At 45.5% G+C, this 20,210-nt stretch overlaps 2 protein-coding genes across 2 annotated transcripts; one reads left to right on the top strand and one right to left on the bottom strand.

Moving 5' to 3' along the window:
* The first annotated feature begins 5,881 nt into the window (after positions 1–5,881).
* LOC128722666 (epidermal retinol dehydrogenase 2) lies at positions 5,882–16,249 on the top strand. Its single transcript, XM_053816342.1, has 5 exons — positions 5,882–6,081; positions 11,313–11,430; positions 15,196–15,431; positions 15,502–15,663; positions 15,729–16,249. The coding sequence occupies exons 1-5, from the start codon at positions 5,926–5,928 to the stop codon at positions 16,029–16,031; spliced, it is 975 nt and encodes a 324-aa protein (XP_053672317.1). The 5' UTR covers positions 5,882–5,925; the 3' UTR covers positions 16,032–16,249.
* LOC128722664 (chitinase domain-containing protein 1) lies at positions 16,158–17,812 on the bottom strand. Its single transcript, XM_053816341.1, has 4 exons — positions 17,543–17,812; positions 17,259–17,439; positions 16,583–17,186; positions 16,158–16,498 (listed from the first exon to the last, which is right to left on the bottom strand). Exons 1-4 carry the CDS (start codon positions 17,810–17,812, stop codon positions 16,357–16,359), a joined length of 1,197 nt encoding a protein of 398 aa, XP_053672316.1. The 3' UTR covers positions 16,158–16,356.
* Positions 17,813–20,210: the final 2,398 nt, after the last annotated feature.

Raw genomic sequence — 20,210 nt, 5'->3', positions numbered from 1 at the left:
GTGTGATTCAACATATGTATGTTACTATGCACTATCAAACCACAATTGGTTAAACCTAAAGAACCAACCGAGGGTTGGTGAGTCGCTCTTACGTCCAGCCTGCTGTGCTGTCACAGGATCTGCGCGGCACAGCTCGAAACCCTCAACCCCAGCCTGTTGAGGGATTCGAGCTGCACGAGTTGCGGATGTGATCAACATGGCGCGGGCAATCGCCGGCGTGTGTTCGGCTTGCCTTCGATGGGTCCATTTGTTTCCATTAATGTTCGTGGCGGTACGAGAGGAATACTGCACCGTGCAGCTGCATAAGTGTGTGCCGCATACTATCCGGACGGCAATCGGGGGCATTCCATTTCCAATTCACACCGCAAAATAAAACCACCATTTACCAGATGCGACCAGAAGGCAGATTGTTTCGGATGAGATTATAAGCGCAAAAAATCCATTCAAATTGCGTTTGCCGTGCAGGGGTATATCCTTTCACACGAGCAGAGACAAGACACAGAGAGAGAGAGAGAAAGGAAAGAACAAAAGCAGTAAAAACATCATCCTTTCCTTTACGTACCGCCACATTACAAACGGGCTCGCTGGAGGCAGCATAACCACACACGACCAGATTAGGACGAGCGACGGATGTGAGTAAAAAAATAAGAAGAACGTACATTAAGCGACAGCAAACTCATACAACTTAATTGGCAAGATGGCGCTAGTGATTTGTTTACACCTTTACACAACAGAACGGCAAAATGGAGCATGGCGAAAAGGATCACGAACAACTGGGAGAAGAAAAAAGAAAACAAAGCAAGAAGGAATAAAACAAATAAAAAAATCGAATTAATCAGAGACTGAGGAAACTTAACAAAACCGAAACAATTACCCTAAAAGGCAGGGAGCAACTTTCTCGAGAATTTATTTTCACCGATCCTGTTGAAGCACTAAGCGAACGTCGCTTACCTTAGTAAGAAAGATTGACTAATAAACCGGATTATGTTTCATACAACTTCTACACCAAAGTCACGTTTTACTTACCTGTTTGTGTTTGAGACTTAGGCCTTTTACATTGGAACACTTTTCTACGAACTGCAACTAGTTGGTTTGTAACACGAATTTGGTTTGAGGGTAAAATAGCTACTTTTCATAGCAAAATGAACTTCAAATAAAGAGCAACAAAAAAAAAACAACATGTAAATCTTATCGAATATCGGAATCTAACGGAACCCGACTAACGCACTGCGAAGAAAACGGCCAACGACGAAAGGATAAACGAGAGCTACCCACACAAAATAAATCTGTAATGGATATGGTACTTTTTGAGCTATTTCACATAAATTATATAGATATATATATACATATACATATACATCAAAAGGGCAGATAGAAAAAGAGATTAGTTAAAAGACTACATGCCAAGGCATCTTTTAATGGGATCGTGAACATGAACTATGAAACAGCCGTACTCCTGCAAATGGAACCGCGAGCGAACGAAATTAATTAAACCAGAGTGCGGCAAGTGTCCCGCTCTTTATATAGATATACATGCATTATACACCTTATATATATACAAAGCAACATCCACATTACACAGCTCAACGACATTCTTCGGGCGGGTAGGTCCAAACAACCTCAACGCGCCGCATTAACCACACACTGTCTTGTAATCTATCAGAACAAACATTGCGAACTACGGAGGCTTGCATTGGCAACTACTGCACTTAGCAAACTGCGGGGAAGGCGCATACTGACGAAATACAGTGGATAATCTCATAGTTGTGTTTTGTTATTTTGTATACTCGTCTATCACCCGACGGCAGCAACCGATACCGGGTATGCACGTGTCCGTGCGCCTTGCGCAGCGCTTTGGCCAGATGCGTTTGTACAGCGGTACGTGTGACGTGATCTCGGATGTACAGCGGTCGGTCGATCATGCGTACGATCTTCGCGAGCAGCCATCGTAACCAAGGCAACGCGTTTAAAGGTGCTCGGCGTAAGTGTGGCAAGGGTTATTGTGCGAATAAAAAATCAGTAAAATTATGAAGATGTCTTGCACCTAAAGTTACGCTAATTCTATCGCAACAAATGAGTGAAGACAGGTACAGGCTAAAACGAAACCAAAGCTAATCGTATGACGACATCCTTTCCCGTCTGGGCCTTGGAAGGGCCTACTGGGCTGGGTCTGAGTAAAAGAGGTGACCTGCGCTGGCAGCTAGGAACAGGAGCATAAATTGCTATATAATTAGAATTGAATTTATTGTTATATACATATATTTGTGGCAGTCTGCAATCATGTTTAGAAAGGAATGGGCGCTCGACGGCTAGATAGAGTAGCTTCTTACCGTATCTTTGCGCAGAACGAAAGGCAGCTCTAGGGTGAAAGAGATTGATAGCAAAACAGATGCGTATTCATATTTTGTCTTTATGAAACTGAATGTCCAACTAAAAGATAAACAATCCGTGAAAGGCCATTCAAATGGCAGGTAGCATTTGTGCAAAAAAAACCTCACTCAAACCCTTTCCAAAGGAACATACAAACGCAAACACACATCAAACATACTGAAGTATAAATATACATAAACATATGTTTATCCAAAGTAAACCCAAAGCAGAACTTGCACACTATTTACTCTTGTCTCTTGTCTTGTTTTCTGTCACGTAAAGAAGGAATGGAGGAATCGAGAAATTAAAACATAGGCGAGAAACGCCATAACAGGTCGGGGCAACCGGGAGCCTGAATAGGCGACATAGCAAGCATCGGCAAAATTAAACAAATGTCACCATATCTGGATGTAGTTTTCGATGTGCGCTAATTTGTGTACGGCAGGGTGGGAAGGACGCGTGTACAGGAAGCGAGTTACATTTTAATCGCATACACTTAAGCCGCACGTAGTGCGCCTCTTTACACCGTTACCACTTTCAACGACAGGCAGTTGGAGCCCGCAAGTGTCAAGAGATCTTTCAGATGTAACATTGAAACCTTATGATAATGATATGATGATGATGATAAAGATGATGATGAAGCATTCTAGTAGTTACCGTGAGGCGGACGAAACGAGCAAAGCTACCAAAGGTAATGCACTCTTATGGATCGCACCGATCAGCTGATTCGGGGACGCTTAACTTAAGCAACGTAATAAAACAAAACCATGGCTAAACAACTGCTACTCGTGCCGTTACTGCTATACAGTCTCTAGTGAAGCATTGATTCGCCATCTATATTAATGTGTTTGTGTATGTAGTATATGGTTTTCATAAGGGCAATGCATTTAGATGCAACCATGGTGAAGCTGCGTTGTTGTGAATGAATCAACCCATTGACGATATTGTAGTTGACATCCTAAAGAATCGTTGATCTACCAATCCACCGTTCAGCGATGGAGTTAGCATGTCTCTATTCAGAATCCAAAAGCCTTTAAGGTGAGCATTTTTGTAAGCCTTCCTCTGCGAGACGGAAGTGCACTTACTATACTTAATTATTTTACTTTAAATGATCAAGAGCAGAAAAAAAAAACAACCCAAACTGTGTGAATTTTTTATCCTAAGGGTGCAACATACAATCAGAACGTTTGTAACCGTTTCGTGACTAAGCAAAAGACTGTTGCAGTAAATGATTTGTGTCCCTCTCATTGAATTTTGTACCTATTTCGTAACTGTTGTCTTTTTGCATTCGATTCTTACTTTGCTCCAAAAATGGTCCTAAATATAATGATCTGTTTGTATTTATGTTTTACTTAGCTATAGAATGCAGAATAGTGTTTTATTAATGCCCAAGATGTTGTTAATTATCCAAAAGGTTCTGAAAGAAAGAATCTGTTAGTTGCTACACCGATTGCATACCAACAGGCGTTCGAAGCTGTTTCAATATCGCATAAATTTTAATTTATTCAAAAATCATCTTTTACGGCACAAGCTTCAACTCAATTATGTTGGTCGAGTGATAGTTTATCTTTTTTTTTTCCTTTGCAGTCTATCCTATAAGGCTCTCGTTCCTCTGTCAAGTAATTGTAAACTGTGTAAGATTAATGTAACAAATCATTCTTCGAATCTGCTTTGTTGATCATTCATAATCTCTGACGATCACTTTCCAATTCAGGTATACGTTAAGGGCTCAAATGCTTTTGTGCTGTGAGCACTGCATGTATATCAACCGTGGATCGTCACCGTTCATCGTATGCAAGGCTGAATGTGAAGGATTTTCACACCAAGCCAACGTTTCCAGGCATAACCTTTGCGCTTGAGCCGTAGTGAAACATTACGAAACGCAAACATATCCACACGTGTACGTGAGCTGCATTGGCGCCAGAGTGATAGGACACGGTTTGGAGATTTGTTTTCTATCATTCATAGAAGAACATATTACTTAAACATTCCACATTTCATATCATAATGCACTTGGTCAAGCTCTTCGCCATAGTGTTCCTACCTGATAAAGATTATCACACGTCGAAAGAAACCGGTCTACTTTTTAGACCCATCTCGGAATGGGGCAAGATGGCTGTTTCGGCTGGATGCACCACAATGCGATGGTCGTAGGGCACCATCCGGTCCGGTATCTGTTATGCAACGCGAGCCCTAAGCCTCACCGCAGACGAAAAACACCCTCGTGGATTAGAAATGTGATGCGCAAATGTGGATGGTTACCACCTTCGACGCATAATTATGATCGTCATCCAGGGTAGGAAGGGTGAACTAAGCCAACGCGCTTCATCTGTTTCAAATGAATTGGAATTTTAAGCTTGAGTTTGTGTGTCTGATTTCAGTGAATTGTGAAGAAATATAATTCTTTTTTTAGCGAACACATGGTGAATAGCAATTTCGGTGTGGGGAAGTAATCACAAATTAAACCCGAAAGATCGAAATATAGCCAATGGCCTTCAGCATGTGTGTGGAGGGTTTGAATCATTCACTTATATGGCTCTGCAATTATGATCATGAAGTTTCTTTCGATCATAGCGAATGAAATACAATCGAAAGAAGCTATGTATGCGAAATTCAAACAGGTAGATACATCGAATTGTGCGCGTTAAAAAAACAACGTTGTTTTGAAGCAAGATATGTTATTTATTCATAATACCATAATTTTAAGATTAAAACAACTACCTTCTTTCGGCATTTTATTTTATGTGGTAATTTTTTCAACGGTACAATCCTTAGCAAGTGTGCAACACTGCCGTTAACCGAAAAGAAAAACAATTGTTCTTCATTTGTACACCTTGTAGAGACTTCTCTTCTGGGACGCCTATGCTGGATGATCGCGATAAGCAATCCAGAGAAATAGGGAGACTGAGTGAGTAAGAGAGAGAGAGAGAGAGAGAGAGAGAGAGAGAGATAAAAAGAGCGAGAGAAATCATAAGCGATCGCATCAGGCCTTACCGATCCTCACGATATGGCTCTTGAAAATAGCTCCCCACCAAAGCATCACGTCGAAGCTGGAAGAGTTCGAACCACACGTGGTGAGAGTGCGCCACCATTCACGTTCGGTGCTCGCGTGTGAACGGACTCCACGTTCCGTACCACTCCCAGGTAAACAGGCCGAGCTAGGGTGGCTGCAAAAAGAAAGCTCGCTGGTTGTGCTGCAGCGTGCTTTCTAACCACGAGCATTAAGAGCCCCGGTCGAGGCTTTGGGTTCAACCGGTTGACCCAAATATCTCGTTCGTCTCGTTTTGGGGGGAGTTGTGAAAAAGACGGCACGGAAACATTTTCACAGTTCCGTGCGAGATCGCAGTTACTAACATCGCCACAATTGTCGTCCTCTTGTTTTGTTTTTCTAGTGAAAAGTGAAGCGACCACGTGCCCTCGCAAGTGCATTGAAGTGAAGGAATCGAGTCGGCTTTTTTTTCAGGCCTAATTAAGCGCAAAGCGTACTTATCGAGTGCAGTTAAGGGTTGCATCTTTCCAGTGTGGTTCTACGAATCGCTCAGCAAACAACGCACAATGGTGCTCCGAATGCGCGACATGCTGTACGAGAATCCGCTCGATCACTTTCTGTCGCTGTTCATCGATCTCTTCGTTTGGATCGTGAAGACCATCTACTATATGGGGGAGACGATCGTGAACACCCTCACGCCGTACCGGTTTCGGAAGCTGAAGGTGAGTTAAATGGGTACCGCTAATGATAGCAAAGAAAGCAGATCATTCGGTGGGATGATGCACAGCGCAGGTGAGATTCATCATTATCAGGTGCCTATTTTGCGTGTGGTGCTTTGAGCGGATGGCCGCGATCGAATCATTAAGAATGCGAATGATCGAGCAAAGACAAAATGGCTCGCTTCGATGGTTTTTGAGCAGAAAAAGCTTTCTGATGTATCAGTGGAAGGTGAACCTATTATTACGCATCAGCATAACATCGTTTGGTGCTCGCAACTTGAACAATGTATGAGCAGTTAGAAGAGTTATGCTTATTGAAGGGAGCCAATATTTTACTTTTCATTAACGATGCACCCCTTATACTCTCCTTGACACGTCAGGCTAGATGCAATTGCTACGTCTGAGAGCCGTTAAGATATGCACCACCAGTAGCTCGACAATGAAATTAATATTCACAATTGCCAAGCTACACACAGAATGATTAGCAGCTCTTCTGATTGCTGCAACGTGACGGTGGTGGATCTAAAATAATTTTATAATTTAACCTACCCACAGTTTGAAACCAACCACACATACCTGTTCAATTTTAATTGACTCACATTTCTTTCAAAAAAGCCACGAAAGTTGATTACCACAGTGAAGGTAAAATGTAAATTATTCGCCTGTGGCCACATTGCAGAAACCGCTCCTAAAACGGTCTCGTTCAATCGTACGCAGGTCGGTGCCGTTCGTGCTTTTTTCTGCTCTTTTTGCTTTTCGTTTTGCTGATTCAATGAGCCCCATTGTTAGGGGTTGTGTTACTTTCTCCAACTCTGAGCTGCACACTGTCAGACAAATGCGATTCGTTGCACCGTCAACGACCGGAGTGGAAGTCGAGCCAAATCGAAGTCGCGACTAGCCGCTGCTTGTGGGCTGGGGAATGTCTTTCGATAACTCTGTTCGTAAAGTGATATCAAAAGCCCCATACTGGCATCAAAAGCACGATACGATATAAAATTGGGTTAACGAAAAAGAAAGCCCGAAAATTGCATCGCCACCGATAAACTGATACTTACCGGAGATACTTTCAGTTGTCGAAAGAACCAGTTTTTACCAGTACAATTTGGCGTAGCCGTTGTGCCAGTTCTTGCTTCTCTTTATGTAGCTTCATCGCAGAATGCACTTTACAGTTAACTTCTTCAGCCCGTTTTATTGCATCCTGTTTTCGACAGGACATTTATGGCGAAAGCTGATAAATAATCGAATAAAGAAAGCTAAATTGAAGAAAAACGGATCATTAAGAAAATACGAAGAAGCAAATGCAAAAGACACCTATAATTTAAACGCTTTGCACTCATGCTCCCCGACGAAAGTGGGTCATCATCGGCTCCAGAAAGAACGCATGCATCTGAGCCATCGCATGTCCAGGAGGCATTTAGTCCCGACATTGCATGTCCAGAAGATTTCAGTAACCGACGGGACAGTCTTATAACTATATACACACACGACAGGACAGTCTTATAACTGATGGCAGCGAAATTTATCATTTGATAGTAGAGCCTGTGTTGTCAAAACACCACGATTTAAGAAAACTTCTATGAGTCTCTTGCACTACTGTTCAGTGCTCGACAAAATAAGAGTTAAACTCTACGGTTTAAGAGGTCAAACCATAAAAAATTGGGTCACGCTTGGCTGTCGAAAAAGGGGAGTCAATAAGTGAATAAAAAATTAGCACATTCGCCACACATTTGCGTAGCTCATCAGCACTTGATTGAAACGGTTCTTAAAAAGAGATATCTAACCTGGTTGGTGAATAAATAGTATGAACATGAATAAAAAATATGAATATGTAAAATGAACGAAAGACTTCAACGAGCGTATGGGGGATTTCAAGCGACGAACTCGTCTAATTGCACCTAAATTGACAGCCATTGCTTCTGACCGGGAAAAAAACTCACGGCATTCAAAAAAGGCTTAGTTTTCGTTTCAATTTACTCGCAAAACCGATTGATTCTTCACGCCTAATTAACGAGCGTGAATAAAATGTATACCAAAAATCATTAACGAGAAATGTCGGTAAAAATGAATGTTAAAAAAGTTCCCCTGAAGAAAACCGCAACGTAAGAGCTTCATGCTTCGGGCACGCCGTACGCGATGTTGCATAAAGCCTCGAAATAGTTCATCGACCCCGTTTGGTGGCTACCGGCGCCTGGAGAAAACTGTCACCTCGGTGAACGTTCGAATGGTTGGAGGGGAAATGCAAAACCAAACCTTACCACTCCGCTTTTGTCCTCCATACATTATCCTTTCCCTTAAGTGTCACTGCTGGTGCGACACTAAACGGTGAGCAATTATTAAGTGATCGCTGATTTGCGATGATTAGATCAATCCAAGCGATTCAAGTGACACACCGGAAGGCAATTATGGGCGAGCGCCGTCTGGCATGTGGAGGCTGTGCGGCTCCCTCAAGAGAGACGAGAGAGAAAGCGAGTGCTAGACGGGGAAAATTGCTCGAAAAGTTACTTAACCAAAGCACGATAAACTCAGCAGGTTGACAGCGGTAACAAAAGGCACCTTAATGCAACGCTGAGTGTTCGACTCCCATTAAAAGACAGTGAGGTAGGCCAAATTTCTAAGCCATAGTGCCCTTTCTTCGAATGTACACAAAGTTCCTTTCCCGCGGATTCAAAACACACGATCGTTAAATTTCTTATGCTCTCCCATCGCTGACAAAAGTACAAGCGAAGAGTTGAGAAAAAGTTTGAAGCTGAGCTCCCGTGCGGACGTTACATAACTGCCGGTACATTTGCCCGGCAGTTCACCAGGACTCTGCCATGGGATGCAAGCAATGGGAAATAACCATACAAATACTATTTCAATGGTTGAACCGCACCTAGCATTTAAAGTGAAGGTACTTTTTTGCATATGCTAAGTACTGTTTAACTTCGAAGCCGGGTTTACGATGCAACGGTCACTGCGCGGATGAAGCGAACTGCAAGGACAATTTCTGTGTTGCCACGGATGTTACTCGAAATTACCACTCACAGTAAGCACAAAGAAATCCGTTCAAGTGTTTCATCAAGCACATAAAACAAAACTATGAAAAAGGAACCGGTTCTTTGTACTCTCAAAACGTACGGAAAGAGGTGAAAGTTGTAATACCTAAAAAAAGGTTTTGCCATAAATGCAGCCTGTATTGCTTTGTGCGCATAAAAAGCCTCAGAAAGTGAATTACTTTCACAATGTACACTATATTTAAGCTGTGAGGACTAAAATCGCACCTAAAAAATGATAATAAACCCCGAAAACAATCATGAATATTCAAAATGAACGAAAGACTTCAACGAGCGTATGGGTGATTTTAAGCGACGAACCCTCTAAAATGGTACATGTGGTGCGCGTCTCAACGTACGGTCACAGCTTCCAAAATATCTCTAGGTTTCTCTAGCGATTCAAGCGTTTCATGCCCGCTTTCTCAACCGAGTCTTACGAACCGGCGCCGTTAATACGCAATTACCCGACACAGCGTCAAAATGCGGTGGCGCTGACAGATGGCCGCCTGTTCTAATGCCGGTTTGGTCACAGCGATCATTAATATCAAATTATCTATTACTAGAGCTTCTACGCCACTGCTTTGTTTGCTTCAAATTTCAACGATTAGTGGAAGAAGACTAATAAAACAAGCTCACCAAAATTATGTTCCACCTCGATGAAACAACAACGAAAATCATTCACAAACACGCGCTGCAGTTGACCCGATTTTTTACTGCTCGCGAAAGCCACACATCAGTGCATCCAGCAACCACACCAAACAACACCGATGTACCACCCAAGGCACATCACGTCATCGCGCGGCTTCACCGGGTTGATGAATTTGCACACACATCCCGAACGTGTTCCCGCAACCGGCATAAACGGTGCCGGTGTGTTTGCTCGAATGGCCTCGAACGTGCCGCAAGAAGACACCCACTTCTGTGACACGGCCATTGTCGGGCCGAAGGGTTTGTTTGGCAGGCCATTAAGGACAGGGTGGAGCCCGCGGTGTGTGTGTGTGTGTTGCTTTTTTAAAGTATTCTTATTGCTGTTGCTCATCTTCGGAAATGTCGTGAAACACACAAAAAACATCCCGCCAGACAAAACCCTTCATTGTTGGTCTGGTAATGAGCGAGCATTGTGTACAGGAGGTGGAAACAACGCAGCAATCGTACATTTTAGTTTAAAAAAAAACGGACAAGGTACATTAAAACTAAAACGTTGAGTTCTTTAAACCTGCTCTTTTTCCTTGCCGGCGTTTACTACCCATCATGAGCTTCTTCATCGATTAATTAATGTAGGTAATTCTACTGATGCTAAGCCATTCCATCAATTCCAATTGCATGAGGCAATGATGCGAACGAACGGTTCAATTAATATTTCATAACACCTGCCAACAAGCAGTTCTTTTCTGAACACATGTTAAAGCAAACACGAGCCAACCGCCTAGCTCACGATGGGACGGAGTTTCTCCTCCAATGATTTTAGTTTTCTTGCAAATCGATCACATTTGACAATTTAAAAGCAAAGCGGCCCCACCCCAGTGGCATGCAATCTGAGGCTGTCAAATATTCGCTGCTTTTAATTAAATCCTCCCCTTGTCCGGGTTTCGTCGTTGTCTTGGGCACGATAAAATCACGAGGAAAGCTTCTACAAGCTTCGCAAGTCACCGTCCCCGGCCCAGGGCGATTTGGAAACGTGGCGAAATAAATGAGTTTCTGTATCGATCGCGACATTGCGTTGTCCTCAACATTACTCTTTACAAAAAGGGTGTTTTGCACTTAAAGCCACTCCACGTGTAGCGCCCGTCTGCTCCGGGTGTAAAACTCATATACCTTGCTGAAACCGAACACGAAAGGTCACACCGGGCCATCGTTTGTGTGTTAATGGCATTCTCAACTCAGCTAGCCCCATAGTGTCGTCCATGGCACATCCCTGTTTGCTTTGTGAGCCCACCCAAGCCAAGCCCACCGCTGTGTGAGCGATACCAAAGATCCGATCCGTTGGTTTTTCGACTCGTCGAATGCGTGTGGCAACAGTTTCACCACACCCTAGGCCGGCCCCAAGGGACCCCCGTGGACTGTGAAGCCTTCTTCCTTCTCTCCTGGCACGCACACTCATCGATTTCACCGCCCCGAACGATTGATTGATTTGTTCGGGCCTCACCCCACTGTCGCAAGTTGAACCGTTTCAAACCATTTCGTTTCTCCATCTATCCACAGGACGTGTCCGGTCAGGTGGTGCTGATTACCGGTGGAGGTGGTGGCGTCGGACGGCAGCTGGCACTGAACTTTGCGCGTCTTCGAGCCCGCGTCGTCATCTGGGACATCAACAACGATGGTAAGGCTCAACGTGCGTGCGGGCGCGTTTCAATTGGTTGATGGAGGTTTGCTGAGGGGCGAGCACAACCGGGAACCGGACAGTCCAGCGCGGGTGGACACTATCGGTGCCTAATGCGGCAGTCTGACAAGTGACAAATGCGACAACATGCGTGAAGGTGCCAAACGAGACCTGCGGAAGTGGAGCCCAGGCTAAACATAAGCATCGTTTATGGCGCTGTGAAGCGCGCCCCCTGACGGGTCGTGGCTTTATGGTGGGTATAATTTGTCGCCGTCTTAGATCGCAGCCGCACGATTGTGGCTGGGTTGCTTGATTGCGGGAAAAAAACGCTGCCTGCTTTGTGGAAGATGCTAAAACTATCGAGCATGAAATAGGGAGATCAACTTCCCGGTGCGCGCTCCCAACAACTCAAGGTGGAGCTTTTTACAGCTTTGATTAGATAGTGGCCTTTTTTTGGCATTTCAGTTTTTCACTTCTATCGTACCGTTCGTAGGACGAACAAACGCAGTTTGGTTGAACCTGGAGCTGAAATTTGGCTTATGATTCGATGGGACAAAAGGCTCCAAGGAGATTCCTATTTTAATAGATCCAGCTTCGAGTCGTGCTGATAGTTATTTGTGTTTCATGACAAACCTAGGCGACCAAATTTAAACGATCGTTTGTTCCACCAAAATCCTCGACAATCAATTTCTCTACTTAATTGCATGGTAAACATTGGCAAGGATTCGCGTGCCGCCGTCCAAAACGAACGCCTGTAGTGAAATGTCAATTTCGACACGAGTTTGCGGCACCTGAGCACGTCCTCAGGCCAAATGCCACGCTTTACGCAACACTCCATCTGGCCGCTCCTGTCGATCTCGGTGGTCGCAATGGCAGTCGTCAAAATTTGCCCCCAACAGCTACGCATCAGCAGGCGCGGTGCGTGTGCTGACATCTCGTACGCACTGGCCACTCGGAGGCACAGCTTTCTAATTTATTGAGCCGTTTTTTTTTCTTCTGCGAAGCACGCAAATTCGCACCATTTACGGAAGCGGAAGAATCCGCCCATCCAGCGTGGCCGGATAATTCAATCTTCGACACCCCGCTAAACGGTGGAAGCGAGTATTGCATTCGCTAAACGATCAAGCTGCCATTTCTCATCGATCGTGTGCGTCGTTCAAGGCTGCAAGGTTGTTCCGAAATTACAATCAGCCCGGTTGTAAAATGGTGGTTTATCACTGCCCGCTCAGAAGCGTGGAGCTGTGAAAAAAGCAATCCAAAAACAAACCATTTCCTGGCGTGGCTAGAGGGTTCGCTTTTTTATCGTTTTGCAACCCGCCTAGACCGATTCGGCATGTTCGCCTTTGAAATACGAAGCAGTACCACGCGGGAACAGATGTGTGATTTAAATATTTTACATCCCCGTTAGGGTGCTTGGGCGCATCGCATTGCCAACCCGTTCCGACAGCCTTGCGCATTTATGGGTCGCCCGTGATTAATTCCGCAAGCCAGCATACGTCAGCTGCAGCAGTTCAGAGCGGGTGTTTTTCATCCATTTGCGTGAGCCCGTGTAACATGTAGAAGAACTATGTTTCGTATCGGCAAGCAAAAAAAACTCTGCACCGCAGCTGGTGCTGGTGGGAATTCGCGATCGCTTTTCAAAATGCGCGGTTTTATTGTCTTCCGATCTGAACCGGTCAAGGGGGTTTTATAGGCGGCCCCCACGATCGGCAAGGTGAAGAAAGCTATGGGAGATAAATTCGACTAAACCGAGCGATGGTGGAGATGAAGCAACCAACAAAAAGGCGAAAAAAGCAACAAACAAAACCTTTAACAACAGCACAACTCGTGCTTCATCCAGGCGGGCATCGCTGCAGCGCTATTTTTCGATGAGTTCTTTATCTGAGTTGCTATTTTTTTTTTTTTGCGTGGCACACATTCACGGACCATCTCGTATCGCATCGAATGTGATTTCGCGGGTGATAATGCGTTTTTAACGATTGTTTTGCCGCAACTGCCACGGAAAATGGTCGGATGCTTCGAAAGGATATCAAAAGTCGAGCGGTAAGGTCAGGTTATCTGGATTTGATTAGGGAACATAAATAACCAACAATATCAGCGGTTTGTCATGGTGAGTGGATGATGGAAAAGGATAAAGAGTGGGTGGAAAAATACGAATAGACGAGTCGATGGTAAATCGTTTGAGTTGTATTTTTCTAGTAGATTTATATCTTTTAATAAAAAAACACCGCACTTCAAGCTCACGGCTACACAAGCGACTTAATCCCACGTTCTTGGAAAATCATTCGCCATATTAGCGAAAGCTCTAATGAGAAGAGCACACGAGTGCGCCTGGAAACGAGCGATCTGTGGGGTGGTTTTAAGCTTGCGTTGGTTTAATCTCACTAGAGCACTCACAACACGCTCGCGAAACAAGATCCCGCCCGGAAGATAGACTTTTAAGGCCCGTGGCCGCTCGGGGCAAAATCGCACCATGTGTATTGCCTCGTGCAGATATAAGCCCTAGTGAGGTCATTAAAATTATGTAGATTCCGCGCACGAGATGTCTGAATTCATAAATTCACCGCCACACACACTCACACGAAACGAATGCAAATCATTCGTGTCCTCTCGAATATTACCAAAAAAAACGAAACCTTCACCAGAAATCTGCCAAGATACCTGTGGATGGATGATAAAACTGCCGTGTTTATATGCGTAAATAATGCGGTTCGTCCGCTCTAATCCAAGGAAAAAGCCGCCACCGGTGTTCCGAAAATAGTCGACCGGAGTTGCGAAAATCGTAACCGGATGCAGCGGTCGACGTCAAGCAGCCCGCCCAAGGGTTTTCGAGGGTCGAAGCTGCCCTGTTTATGCGCGCAAACGGGTCACCCGCGACGCAGGATGCATAAAGTCTAGACCCCGTCGCGATCGTGGGCAAATAATGAGGGAAAACTGGGCGCTTTACCTGGGCGACTGGAAGCCGGCCGGGGCGACGATTTTGTTTGTCTAGCGGCTTGGCATAAGCGGCACATAAAATTTGCATAGCGGCCCCGGCACCACCGAGAAGGACGAAATCGAACGCCACAAGCCCGCTGTGGACGGCGATGAAGAGATCAACTCGATGGGTTAATGGGTATTGCCTATGACGTTGGGGTGGCAAATAATTACGCCCAACAATGCGCCATTAGGCCGCGGGGAAGTGGCGCGTTATCGGAGCGGACGAAATGGGTGCTGTAACTGTTGGCTTGAGCGTATATTTTTTTTTTTCACCCCAAGACCCAGCCTCCTTCGAAGGCTTCGGTTGTTTGCTGTTAGTCTGTGAGGTAAACGAAAAGAAAAACACACTGTGCAAACGACACCGTGTTTGCTTTTTGTCCACAGATGGCGATAAAGTACCATTTTGTGCGGTTTCTCCTGGCATGGATTGGCGTTTTTGTCGCCATTCACGACCTTCGGTGAAACGCATAGTATTTACACAGCCCGGATACGGCCTAGTCTGCCTGTGTGTGGCAGAGAAACAGGAAAATGATAAGTCGTCGGTTAAACGGATCGACTAATCCGCAAGCAACTTAATTTTTCATATCGCACCACCGAGGCGTCCATCGATTAATGATGTCCATCGGCTACCCTTATGCTGCTTGATTAATGGCTACTGACATCATCCCAAGGCCCTCAGCTGTTAACTCATCGCATGATTGTCCAGCATAGGAAAAACTGGTTTCAAACTTCTTCTTTTTCTTTGAATCCTTATAACGATGATTGTTTATTTTTTACCCTAACTAGCACTGCAAGGTACGGTCGATGCGCTGCAAGCGGAAGGCTACCGCTGCCACACCTATTTGGTGGACATTTCCGAGCGTGAGCGGGTGTACGAGACCGCTAAGAAAGTCCAGCAAGAGGTAGGCCACGTGCAAGTGTTGATCAACAACGCCGGCATCGTCGCATGCCGGACGCTGTGGGATCTGACCGACAAAGCGATCGAGAGCACGTATGCCGTCAACATCCTGTCGCACTACTGGGTAAGCCTTTCGAAGATTCCCGTCATCAAAGTGGGCTAATTTTCTTGCTTTCATGCTCTACGCATGCCAGACCACACGCGCGTTTCTGCCGGAAATGATGAACATCAACAGTGGGCATATCGTGACGGTAGGCTCGGTAGCAGGACTGCTCGGCACGTATGGCTGTACTGACTATAGCGCAACGAAATTCGCCTGCGTTGGGTTCCACGAGGCGCTGTTCACTGAGCTCAAGGTAAGGGAGTATCACTCAGACAGCTAGCCACTCAAAGCTAACGCGTTTTGCTGTTCGATTTACAGACGCATGGATACGATGACATCCACGTGACGCTTGTCTGCCCGTACTACATCAACACCGGCATGTTTGCTGGATGCAAACCGCGCCTGTTGCCGATGCTTGAGCCGAAACACGTCGCCGACGCTATGGTGCGCTCGATACTGAAGAACGAGGTCCAGTGCATGCTGCCGGAGCACGTGCGCATGTTTCTGCCACTCAAGTGCCTGCTACCGGCGAAAGCTTGCTGGGATCTGATGTACCGCGTCATAAAAGGACCGGAGTCGATGATGGGCTTCCGTGGACGGGGCAAGGCGACGGCTGGTTAAAGCGACCCGTTTTAAAAGCTCATTATAATGGTCATCTGTTTTAACTATTATTTTACACGCGGAGTTTTGCGCGACGATGGATGGAAACATACCGTTCGTCGCGAAAACTTACATTCATTGTTATGTTTAAGGCAGGATAAAATGTATTATCAAGATAATCAACCGAACAGTGCTGTAGGCATTACGCTAACGCTAAGATAAGAACGAAGCTAGTTCGTCTCACTAACGAGCCTTCTAGTTGATTTCGGTGTAACTTAATATCCGAAATGCGTATTCGCAGCGACAGCGTTTTTGAGCATTTGCGCCAGCTTCCCGAGGCGGCCATTCAGAATAAATCATAGAAGTAGTCTAGGCCTTGTCCGAGCTCCCAGATGGAGATGCCGGTTCCGAGCTCCCGAGCCAATTTGAGCCGTTCATCGATGGAGAAAAGAGTCGGATAGAACACCATGTGTCGTCCGTTGGATGTTCTGGAGCACAAAGGCGAAAAAAGGTTTAGTGACTTTTCCAATGCATATAAGCACAGGATCGTTATTTTTCGTTCTGCAACTTACTTCACCTCGAAGAAATTCTCCACATCGTGTTCGTCGTACGTGAGGTGACCCTTCAGATGTTTCAGCAGAGCTAGATACTCGTGAGCTACGATCGGCTGACCTCCGTTGGGTGTGAAATCGCTTCCGTACATGTTAAGACCGACCAAAATCTTCGCCCGCTTCTCTCGCAGGCCGTCCGCACTGTCGGGGCAGATGTGCAGAACGGCATTTCGTACCCAGTAAAGCGGTGCGTTCGCTCCCGGCCGCTGGACACTCGAAAAGTCGTAGGTCATGAGCGAGAACGCCGTCACCGATGGCACGAGAGCTTCGAAGTGTTTGCGAGAAAAGAGATCATATGTTTCCTTGCGAGCTGGTGGAATTACAAGAATGCAATCGTACGAAGCGCCCGTGAGAGTGTTGCATATTTCCTCCACCAAACCGACCAGAAAGTTGTCTTCGACACGGGCCGCCAGTTGTGACCAAACTTCCAGCACGATTCCGTCGAACCGATGCTTGCGAACTGTGGCAAGCAGCAGCTTAGCGACGATGGTTCGCTCCTCTGGGTACGTCAGGAGCTGCGAGAAATCTCGATCGGTGAATTTATCGAAAAGAACACGAGGCACAACTATGTAAAATGAGGGAAAGGAAATAACATTAAACAAAAGAATATTCGAAAAAACGTTTTCTGACAACATACCTCGATTGTTGATCGTTGAGCCTGCTTTCTTCACATCCTTCGCCCAACCATCGTCGATGTCGTGGACACCGGCTATTTCGTACTTCTTGGGGCCTTTTCTTAGAACTTGTAACCATACCGGGGACACGTAATCAAATTTCGGACCCCACATTTTGGCTACGTCGTAGCCGTGGTTATTCCACTGCAAAGAGAAGAACCGGATGAGACCGTGGAAGCATTTTAGATAAGAACCCTTTAAGCAGCGTGCTGATAGCGACTGCAGACGGCGTGTCGCTTCTGCTTACCGGTGTAACAAAACCCAGTACGGTTCCCTCGAACAGCTTGAGCGAAGTATCCTGAAAATAGGCAGCATTCTCCACAATGATGTCCTTGGCTGAGGGCTCTCCTTGTACCAGACCACGATCGTACACGTTCGTCGGTTGTGGGTCCGTTTTCACCTTCAGCTCTTTAACTTTTTTGTTTTTACTTTTATCAGACGGCGAAAGCGTTGCAAACACGCCGGTACTTAACAGTATGGCAAAGGTTGTTAATAACACTGCTTTGTTAATCAACATTTTGGAAATTCGCCTTTGACTAGAGTTCGTGACCCCGATATCGATATCGAATCGAGCGACGCGTGTCGTGCCGGGGAGCTGTTATCTTTTACTAGCGAGAGGGCTGTCAAATCGAAGGGTCTAAAAACCTGCGGTCTGGAGCAAATTACTCTGCCTTCAAAAGGGTCTATTCTGACCTATGGCTTATGCATTTCAATAGCGTACTATCAATATTTTTGGGAAAAAATATAATACTATCTGCTTGTAAACAAGGAACTTGATTTTTTAATGTTTGTAAATAAACATTCAAACAAAATCAAGAAGAAGATTGACAGCTGATCAACGAGCCATAGTGGTGGGCATTTGTTTTTGCAAAACCAGCTATACTGTGACAGCGTGTTAGTCTGTGTCAAGAAGCAGAGCCGAAAGGTTATGGCGGTAAAATCCTGATTTTAGTATTGCTAGTGTTTAACAAAAGCGTGTTTGTAAACTATTGGTTTTTGCGTCATTGATTGGCCTTCGAGCAGTACTGAGCTCTAACTCAGTACATAGTTAAAGTGTTAACTATCGATTACTAGATAATAGTTGAATTGTGATGTAGTGTACCTCGTGCTCCAGCATCATTGGCGGCCATATTCTTTTAATCTAAAAGAAGAAGAAGAAGACAACGTGACAAGGCAAGTGTACTTAAAGCTAGTTACTACATAATAAAACCTTTAGCATACACTTATCAAATTTAGTTATCAATTAATGCTCCATATGTATAAATAAGTTTTATGATTCAATAATATTGTCGTGCCGTACTTACCATACAATAATACTCATTGTACGTGCCGAGGTTTTGAAAGCTTTGAAAGACTTTGAAAGAGTGTTGAGCATATGATTTATTATAAAATATAGCAATTTTTGAAATAGTAACTTTTAATTATGTTATATTATGATCAAATAGAGTTACATGTCCGTTTTTAATGGTATGTATCTTGCTGGAAAAGACATTCCATTGGGGTTTCCTTCATTTTTACAGAATAGTTTATATCATTATAGTCAATCAGTACTCCCGATATGAAAAACGATTAGTAATTTCATTCCGTTCGCGTTAATTATTCCCGAACTTGATGCTTACAAATATTAAGGCAACCAAGAAACATGAATCAAAACACTCGTGACATGAAAAGCGAAAGGATGAATGGCAACACGCCCCCGGCAGCAGGCTCGATCTACGCAACCGATATCGTTTACCTGACCTACGCCAACATACATAACATTAATTGCCAGTGCGTCCTCTGCTAGAGTCAAATTTGTCGAAAAAAAGAAATCGGAAGCGATGTAGATTGGATAGAAAAAAAACACGTATGTGCTTCAGAAGGCATCGTAGAACTTAGGATTTTATCGATACAAACAAACAATAAACAGTGGCTAAACTGAAGCCCTCCCAAGTCAACGAGCATAAGCAAAATAGAGAGGAAGAGAGAGAGAGAGAGAGAGAGAGAAAAGCGTCGAACCCACCGTGCGGAACGATCACCGGAACGGATGGGCTCCGGTGGAAAGGAAAGTAACGCTTCAACTCTGCGCCAGCCTCGCGCAGCCTCACGGGGACTTTCTTTCGGGCTTTGCACGTCCCGCATCACCGTGACTGCCGCACCGGACCACCCCACGCAAGGCGCGCCATAAAACTAACGGTCCGATTGAAACGCTTCCCCATTTTCCGTCGAGAGATCGCAGCGTGCGCACGTGTTCCGTGGTTCGTGCGCGTGCCTAATGTTTCGCGCTCCCAGCAGCAGCCTGCTCGCGATCGCGTTCCTAGCCCCCAAGGTAGCGTTAGTGTCGGTGGTTTGCAACCGCGGATGAACCGCAAGATCCGGCTTAGTTCGCCCGCTGGACATCCCGTTTCGGTTCCGGTCAAGTGGTTCGGCTTGAATTTGGCGAACCCGGCCCCATCCCCCATCATCCGGTAAACCAGTTCCGCGCGAATCCGGGCGCGGGTGAAAGGAGCAACCCGGCTGGATTAGTGACGACACAGAAACCTGGCGTCGCCCGGCCAAGGGTGAAAGTAAAAGTGGAAAAGCCGCGCCCGCGCGTTCACGCGCGAAACCGATTCGACGCGAGTGATACGCGCTTTCGCGCGGGTTGAAACTGCACGCCACCAACGCGTGTGGAAGCCAGCCGGTTCTGTGTCCCCCCGATCTGTGACTCCTGCTCTCCTGCTCTTGCCACCCGTACCCCTCTCTACGGGTTCGGATTTTCCCGAACACGCAGCAGAAGGTGCAAGTGAAATTCGAAAGCTTTCCAGAACGGTTTCGGGCGTCACCGGTGACGGAACGAAAGCTCCCAGTTTGCTAGTGTTTCAGTAGTTTCGGTAGCAATCACAGTGGCACTCGCAAACTAGCGATGGTTTGAGGGTGAATTTAGCAAACGCTCA

The sequence above is a fragment of the Anopheles nili genome, chromosome 3, assembly GCF_943737925.1.
Source record: "Anopheles nili chromosome 3, idAnoNiliSN_F5_01, whole genome shotgun sequence".
NCBI lineage: Eukaryota > Metazoa > Arthropoda > Insecta > Diptera > Culicidae > Anopheles > Anopheles nili.
This window is presented reverse-complemented; position numbering and strand designations above follow the sequence as displayed.

Excerpts from the sequence above, each read along its gene's own strand:
- LOC128722664 (XM_053816341.1), bottom strand. The coding sequence starts at position 17,812 with ATGTTGATTAACAAAGCAGTGTTATTAACAACCTTTGCCATACTGTTA. Across the intron at positions 17,440-17,542 it reads TACTGGGTTTTGTTACACCG|TGGAATAACCACGGCTACGA; the intron begins GTAAGCAGAAGC and ends TTCTCTTTGCAG. Across the intron at positions 17,187-17,258 it reads CTCAACGATCAACAATCGAG|TTGTGCCTCGTGTTCTTTTC; the intron begins GTATGTTGTCAG and ends CATTTTACATAG.
- LOC128722666 (XM_053816342.1), top strand. The coding sequence starts at position 5,926 with ATGGTGCTCCGAATGCGCGACATGCTGTACGAGAATCCGCTCGATCAC. Across the intron at positions 11,431-15,195 it reads CTGGGACATCAACAACGATG|CACTGCAAGGTACGGTCGAT; the intron begins GTAAGGCTCAAC and ends TACCCTAACTAG. Across the intron at positions 15,664-15,728 it reads CGCTGTTCACTGAGCTCAAG|ACGCATGGATACGATGACAT; the intron begins GTAAGGGAGTAT and ends TTCGATTTACAG.